The 8,735-nt window shown below is 38.8% G+C and overlaps 1 protein-coding gene across 1 annotated transcript in view; it reads right to left on the bottom strand.

Annotated features, from left to right (window-relative positions):
* Positions 1–5,815: 5,815 nt before the first annotated feature.
* The window catches only part of CRPPA (CDP-L-ribitol pyrophosphorylase A), a 181,238-nt gene continuing 178,318 nt past the window's right edge, over positions 5,816–8,735 (bottom strand). Inside the window, exon 10 of the mRNA XM_026649427.1 lies at positions 5,816–8,239. Within this exon, the coding sequence (XP_026505212.1) occupies positions 8,135–8,239 (105 nt within the window). The 3' untranslated portion in view covers positions 5,816–8,134. The remainder of the gene's footprint in view (positions 8,240–8,735) is intronic.

Genomic DNA, 8,735 nt, shown 5'->3' with positions numbered 1-8,735 from the left:
CAACCCACATTCAGGCAAAACTTTGGCCAAGTTATTGGGGTTTGTTCAAGCCTGAAAAAAAATGAAACTCGGGGTCTGCACTGACAGAAACTGAAAAAAGGCTGAATGAAACCCTGGGAACTGCAGAGAAACTGGCTCAAAGACTATACATGTCAGCCAAGATAATCCATTGTATACCAGCCAATAGATATTGCATTTACATTGCCCACCCACATAGACTGTTTGATTAACATGTCTGGCAGCTTGTCACTACCCAATGGGCTAATAATATTACTGAGCATATTCTCCAGCACTCTCTGTAAACTATAGTTTACAGTAATGATTGTACTTTTCCTTTTTACATTTGAGTAACTGTGAATGATGCTGGATTGACAGCTCTGGAGCCGAATGCTTTCTTATATTTTTTCAGTCTTGCCATACTGTCCAAACAGGTACCCCATTTCTCACCAATCACCACAGTCACGGAGTTGTGTTGCTAAGAAAGAGATTGGGAATCAGTGATATTTGAGATCAAGGTGATGATTTAAAATCTTTGCGAAAGAGGATTGTCCTAGTGAGCAATCGCTGCACAGCCAAGCTATTCATCAGTAGTACTGGCCTTCTGATCAACTTTAGAAAGGATTTTTTTGCTAGAAATTCATTAGGCACCACCACCAGGTGGGGCTTTGCTGCCACTGTACTTTGTCTTCTTTGGCGCGGGAAATAATCGTACTCCAATATTGTGAAGCTTTGAACAAACCCTGCACCCTCAGTTTCTGTTTGGCTGCCTACACAAAGATACACATTAAATATGTGGGATGAAACAAGGAAGGCTGATGTTTTTTAAACAATAAGAGACTGGCTTTTGTGATGTGCACTCAAGGCATTTTGAAGCTTTTGTTTAAATACACATCATAACACAACTTCTTTGATGTGGTGTTAAACAACCACTCCCAAAATGGTTTACAGACATTCACCTCCCACCCCCCACCGCCATATTAGAACGTAGTTCAGTGTCTGAGCATTTTGAGAGAGATCATTTTCATAGAAGACTTGCATTGTACACAGGGCATGGATGATTTCAGTGCCTATGTTTTAAATGTTGCACACGTAGCCAAGGGCCACGAGTACAATAAATGTACATGAATTCACTACTTCTTTACTTACACACAGAAGCCATTCTGAAGGTCTGCATCAAAAACAATATTATTTATAAGTGTCCTCCCCAACAAATGGTGAAGTACGTTGGTGCTGCATAAACACACACCTCAGAATGTAGCATAAGTGAAAACAGCCTAAACTAAGTAGTGTGGTTACATGTAATGTTAACAGAACATGGCAGGAGGGAGTAGATGCAATACATACTTAAAGACCCAGGAAGCACTGATTTCAGTGGCTTTTGAATCAGGCCCTAGATGAGTTTTGCTGTGAAAAAGGGACTAACACGGCACTGGTTTATTGTCTCACAGTGACTCCAAATCTGCTGTTTTTATACATAAACATTTTTCCAGTCGCCAGAGCCCTGGAAGCTCTCCCTGAATTCTGAGAGTCAAGCTGGGTTCTTTCCGGCTCATGCAATCCGGCTGCTTATTTGCCTAAATTTATTCACCCAAGTTTGCTTATTTTGGCCTATCTGACCTGGAAGGAGATCAGTTTCTATGTGACAGGGAGCTTGAGGCTTTTCTCAGTTAACTGGTGGGGCTCAGTGTTGCTCTTAGCAGCTATCCATGCAGGAAGTCTGTCCCTTCAGGCAGCTACTGCTTAAATGTGCTCAGCTACCAATGGAGCACAATGGAAGGGGAGAAGGTCTTTGGATGCTAATTCATGTCAAGTTTTTACAGTAGCTTAATATGCGAGGGATTACAGGTAGTTACCTGCATCTGGCTCGGTACAGCCACAGGCTGCAGCTATGGAAGTGACAGCTGCTCTCAGGCCCAGCTGTGAAGAGCACAGAGGAGCAGAAGAATGACTGCCTTAGTTCTTGATCCAGGCAGGCAAGGAAGGCATTCTTGTGCAAGCCCACAGCCTGGCTTCGGGGAGGAGGAAGTGGACTGTCTCCTTCAACCATGATTGTCTGGGAGGAAAAGAAGGATATTGACAAATAGGGAGAGACAGAAGAGAGAAAAGAGAGACAGAGAGGAGGAGGAGGAGAAGACAAAAGGGGGGGGGAGAAGGGGGAAAGAAATGTAACCCACACACCTCCTGGGTGTGGCGTTCTGTCCCCTCTAGTGGCACGAAGTCTACTTAGAGATTAATGAGTCTGTTCTACAGCCTTAGCTAAGGACCGTATGTCTTTTAGCTCATGCAGTAGAGGGTCATGCATTTAGCTCTAGAGGTCCCAGGTTTGATCTCGCCTGCACCGACAGACCCTGGGAGGTGTGTGGGTTACAGAAAGATAAGATTCAAAATGTGACAGAGTTGAGATATGATGATATAAAATAGAAGGAAAGAGGAAGTGCCATGAAAGAGGAAGAGATGAAGTGATGCGAAGAAGGAACAGGTAATTAAGAGAAATAAAATTAACTACCAGGAAAGGGGAAACACACCTCCCACAGCTGCAGCCTGTGACTCCACTGAGCCAGATGCAAGTAACTAACCATAATCCCTCTCATATTAAGCTACTGTAAAAACTGTTTTATACTGTAAAAATTTGACATGAATTAGCATCCAAAGACCTTCTTCCCTGCAGCTCCTGCCAGCTGGAGGAGCTTTCCTATATCTGTCTTACTGCCATTTGCTCCTATCTATGCCTCTTCATTTCTCTGTTCATCTGCTTTTATGTCATTTGTTTTATTGCTTTTATTTCTCTCTGTAACAGTGTTATTTAACTCTGTGAAACATTCTGATACTAATAGTATGTGACAGACGATGTATAAAATAAAATTGTGTTCTATGGTTTAATTCATGTGGGGGATAAATGCATCAAGGAATGCCACGCTTCCTCAGGCTGTATATGTAATCAAACAGTCGACTCTGCCATAAACTTATTTGCGAAACAGGGACTCTGGAGTCAGCACTGGCACAGAAATTGCATTTTTCAGGCCCCAACTCAATTTACAAAAGTTATCATTATTAATTAGCATTAACATTCATATTGTGGGAGTGCCTGAAGCCAGCCAGGTTGAGGCCCTATTGTGCGAGGCATTGTACAAATCTAAAGTAAATCACGGTCCCAGCATCAAAGAGCTTACACTCTAAAGGACAGAACAAGTGGGCTGAGTTGGGGGTTGAGGACATGGGGTAATGAAAATAATAGTAAGTTACAAGCCTAAAGATGGAGTCACAGCTCCAATATTGTACACACAGATCTATGCACAAAGACCGTACTGACCACCTAGAAATCAGGTAGTTACACATCTAACTGGGCAGTTGCGAGAGCAAGTTATTTTTTTTTAAATAATAGAGCTACAATATGTCATAATTTGGACTTACCACGAGGTGCAAAAAACCTGAGTGATCAAATGAATGGGCCAGTAGTCAAGTTTTGTTTTGGGGTATCTCATTCCTGATCTATCTAGTTACTGTACCAAGATTGGTATCTAAATAACAGATTTAAAGTGGAGTCTTTTGCATCACAGCAAATATAAACATCTTAGCATTTCATAACTAATTACCCTACGGGGGGCACTTAAATATTCTATTATTTTTACAAGTCTCAGCATCTCTCCAAGTTTAAGTGAACAGTCAAAGAGTTAACTGTGGCTTTTGTAAGTGATTCTTGAGACAAACAAGAGGAAATGCCTTTGAATAGCATTCTTTCACTACCAAGTCATACAGAAAAACTTCCATTTAGTGAACCATGTATTTGAATTCCTGAGTTGGAAAGATCCCAATAACACATTATAAAAAATAAGATGGGGATTAGGGGTACTGATTTCCTTGTCAAAAGAAGCATAGAACAGTCAGGAAGGTGTCTTTAAAAGGATGAGCAAACAAAATCACTCTGAACTGCTACATGAATCTCTGCAACAAATTTTGTTTCACAACCGTTTATCCCCTTCATTGGGCCAAACCCTGGCTCTATTGAATTTAGTGGAAGTTTTATCAATCAATTGAATTCATTTAAATTCACCCATTTAGATGTGTGTTCAATCCATCTAAATTCAGCGCCTTCCACTTTTAATTCAAACGAAGTATTCTTAATCACAGATAAAATATGATGATGTGAATTATTCAAATTACTTGTTTTAAAAAAATACTTTTCAGTAAGGTGACATACAATAGGAGAGCACAAACTAGCAACGGGGAACCTCAAATGGTTTTTGAAGCTTCTGTTTGGATAAGCACCAAAAAGTCTATTTTCATGTGGATATAATGCTGAATGTGCCCCAAACTTAAACGTTTGTGGATGCAGAGTTTTGTTGTTTAGTCCATTATAGTGAGAGAGTCAGCCGCAACCTTCACGGGTGAAATCCTGGCCCCCGAGGGCAAAATGGGAGTTTTGCCATTGATTTCAATAGCGCTAGAATTCCACTCCCTATCTGGGTGTTTCTTTATTATGTTGCCTTCTGTGCTTTTCATTCGTGTAATTTTTTTTCAGGGAAGCAACCAAATGTAATTTTCAAGCCAGATGGCCTGGAAATATAATGAAGATCAGGGTAGAATTTTTTCTACCAAATGACCTAGCAGACCTCAAGTTTTTACTTTATTTTCAATTGTGACAAGCAGGTTTGTTTCACTGTACAGATATATTACTATTATTCCGTCAACTTTGCAATCATTATAATAATTACTAGGGTCAGATTCTGAAACCCTTATTCACATTAAATAGCATTTTACCCAAGAAATATCATTGGTTATTACTTGAGGGGTAAGGTGAGGAGGAGTGGCTGAATCTGGTTAGTGTATTATCTCGGTCTAGATTTTCAAAGCAATATGGGTTGCGACTGATTCACTAGTTAAAGTCAAACAGCATGTGTACATATGCCAATTTTTTCATTTGTATAACTATTTGTGAGCTGCTGTGTGTAGATAAAAAACAATCAACCAGTTTCTTAATTTCACCGTACCTATTTATTCGTACTTTAGATATTAACATTCATGAAAAAGGCACCACTTAGATTTGGTTTATCATTAATATCATTAATTCAATTTTGTTTCATTCATTCCCACAGAAGCTTACTATTTTACCATCTGTCTCAATAGCTTTGCTTTTGTAATTTTTACTTTCTCCATGCTAGTTTACTGGCTGTTTATGGATTGTTTAAAGAGAAACAACAGCAATAATATATTAATAGCACATCAGGGAAACCTGTTCTTTTATCCTGCATTTCAATTTAAATAAACATTAAATCTATACTGAGAACCTGAAACTTAATTTACATTGTTTATTTTCTTTGCAGGTGCTGCTCCCAAATAGCGCATAGAAAATCATTTTTCATTATACAAGTTTATTTCATGAGAAATTTTCAATTGTATCAAAACCTGTTTAAAAGAAATAATCAGGTAAAAATTACAACTGAATAAAAGTGAGATTGACATAATTGACAATTTTATAATGATAAGTCAGTTTGCTCACTACAGTGCTTGAATTTAAGCACAGTGGCTATAATTACTGTAGATGTAAAACAAAGAATTTTTTCTTTGCTTGCTTGTTAGTCCTGGGGAAACACATCATATATTTTGTGTTAGAGCCTTTCTACATATTACAGTGAAGAAGCAGCAAAATAAGAAGACACTAGTAATTTAGGTGTTTGCAATCCAACTAATAACTTATATCACGTATTTTGCAAGCCTGAGAGATGAGTTACTGCATCAAACTCGATCTATTAGTGTCAGATAAAAGTGAATTTGAAAAGCTTATTCATAAGTGAATGCAAATAATGTAAGCTATTGAGTTTCTCATTTGTTTAACTAAACTGCATAGGTATTCTATAGCCATATATGGTGCTAACACAAATGTATTTGTTGTATAATGTCAAAGAAGGACAAATGATTCATATGTGATAATTATAGAGAGGGAAGAGGAGCAAAGGAGAAAACAGCTTATAGCTCTTTTATACAGGTTTCTGTATTGAATGAAAATGTCTGCTCTGGATGAAAAACAAGCAGTCATAACTATTTGTTGTACCTTGTAATGGAGGAAAATTTGGCTCAACATCAGTTTCTTAGCAGGATTTTAAAGCAGAGACACATGTAGTTCATCCGGTGTCTCAGAGTACTCATTAGCAGAGCGAACCCAAAGTAGATTCAGATTATTATAAGACCTTATCTAATGCACCAGATGAGATCTTCTGGAGCACTTAAGCCTCAGAAGACTGTGCTTGGGACTTCACATTAGGCCAATCTTCTCTTGCACCAGGTTTAGTGCAAGGGCAAAATAAACCCACCATCAAACCATGATCCGTGGCCAGGACTGCATGTATAGCAAGTGAGCAGAAAGAAGTATGCAGATTTTACCTGCTGAGACATGAAGATAGTATTTAACATTCACCTTCTCTTCTCAACCAAACCTTCTCCCACTCACAGGGGGCCATGCAGGCAGTTGAATTTATTACAGCCTTAAGACTGCAGTAATCTCCTTACCTGGCACAGCTGGGACTCCACAGGGAGAGAGAAGGAAGGGTAGTAGACAGGGATTGTTTTATTTTTTGTAAACAACTGTGTTGGCTATATCTCAATGGGCTGTTGCGCTGGGGAAGGGAGACATCCAACAGACAGTGATGGATGTTTGGGAGGGCTCTTTTTTATCAAAATTGGGGGCCCCCTTCTTCACAGGTTGTGAGGTTTGCCTAATAGAGAAGGGGAGGTCACCACTCTTCCCACCTGAATGCCACTGAGACAGGGAAATCTTTGACGTAACGGGGATCTCCTATCTCCTTTTTCTGGCTGAGACCCTTGAAAAAATTCCCCATATGCCTGTAAGTCAAGGAACAATCTTCCCCCTTCTATGACCTCAGAGGTGCAGTGTAATTCTCCAGCATTATGCCAAGGCCCAATTGCCATGCTGACAGACTTCATCCCTGGGAAGACTGCAGTGAGAGGTCAGCAGCAAAATGCATTGCATGGCTGGTTTCAAGGGGAAATTTCCCCTTGGAATAGGAGCCATCTCTAAGCCTGGAGATGGTGGGAGGTTCATGGGAGCACATGTGGGGCAGCCACTTATGCGCTGAATATTTCACAAAGTTCTTGTTCCAATTACAATGAAGTCAACAAGAGTTCCTAAGAATGTAATCTAACCTATTCACAAATTGGGGAAACACAGTACCAAAAAAACATGAAGACCACAGGGGGTTATATGCTGCCAGAAGCAGTAGAGAAATGTTCATGTTAAGCTAGTGGAACACTTGAAAATATTCAATGCAGATAAGTGAAAACTTCTTATTCTACCCTCCTCCCTAAGCCATCTTCATTTAAATGTCAAAACACTCTCCATGCATTAGCAGTTATAATACTGTCTTCCAGATGATGGTGTAACAAACACATATATCAAACAGAAAATCAGAGTGACACAAAAACTGAAGAGGCAGCTCAATTATTTAAGAAGAGAGTCTTTCTTCTGTCTTATTTCTCCACTACCATCAGAATTGATAAGCTTTAAAAATAATTAGTTCCCACCACAATGAATTCCTAATTCTGCACTCCCAAGATAGGCTATTACATCTCATATGGTATGTTCAAATGTATTTTTAAAATTTAATCTTCATTCTCTGGGGAATGAGGACCAGCTCCTGAAAACACTATCAGGATACTTTCATTAAAGTCAAAGGGACTATGCCTTGTATTAAAATCTAAACCCAATAGTAAATGCAGGATCAACCCCTCCATCATTTTCATGTAAAGAGCACCAGTTGTGCTTTAATATCATATATGTTATCTGGTTGAAAAGAAATTTGTGCTTAGATCAAGTGCTTCGGACATGAAAGGACTAAATAGCATCATTCAGTGGTAGTTTTTGAAATGATTAGTACCTCACATACAATGCTTCAATATAAACACTTCAAAGTAGAATACCTGGTGCACCTCACAGCACTTTCTATTTCATTTCCACTTGCATCTCAACACAATGTCAGACTTACAGTTTATGCTGATAAAAGATCCTAAAAGCAAACTTTGTAAGTCTAGTGATTTTGTCACAGAGTAAAATGTTTCAAGAACATTGGTAAACACATGATGATAAAGAAATACTTCTGATAGCTACAAATGATTTAGTTATTCATGCTACCAACAGCTGGCCAATCAGCTCTGGGTTTCTGTCCTTTATTAATGCAGAGATAATGGCAGCAGCAGAATTTATTATCTCCTGAAGCTTCGGATCATCCTGAAAGAAAAAGGAATAGCCTGTCAGCAATTATGAAAAAAGTTAATCGCACTTAACACCCATTTTAAAATATGCACAATCAGCTTATGACTTCTGACACAAATTCAAAATGTGTTACATTTACCAGTACAAAAACCTTCCAAAAATGTTGATTGTTTATAAAAGAAAATGTCGTACTAATGTCAGTTCTCCAATCTATACGATAAAAAACATCTATAGACAGAAATAGAATGTAAACAAACAGTATGCAACACATTTTAATTGTTTCAGGTTAATGACATGAGATCGCCTCAATTAAGAGATGATCCAAAATGAAACCTTGTTTCCAGACTCCCTCTTCCCAACTTGTGTTTGAAAACTGAACATAACTACAAATTCCATATGCAGCTTTCCAATAGGCAGAAGCAAAACCCAGAATCCTAATACCCTCACACTTTAGGGTTTGGGAAATCTGGATCCAAATTTAGGTCCAAATTAAACAAAGCATTTAAGCACA

This window comes from Terrapene carolina, unplaced genomic scaffold, assembly GCF_002925995.2.
Source record: "Terrapene carolina triunguis isolate 2854851 unplaced genomic scaffold, T_m_triunguis-2.0 Scaffold84, whole genome shotgun sequence".
Classification (NCBI taxonomy): domain Eukaryota; kingdom Metazoa; phylum Chordata; order Testudines; family Emydidae; genus Terrapene; species Terrapene triunguis.
This window is presented reverse-complemented; position numbering and strand designations above follow the sequence as displayed.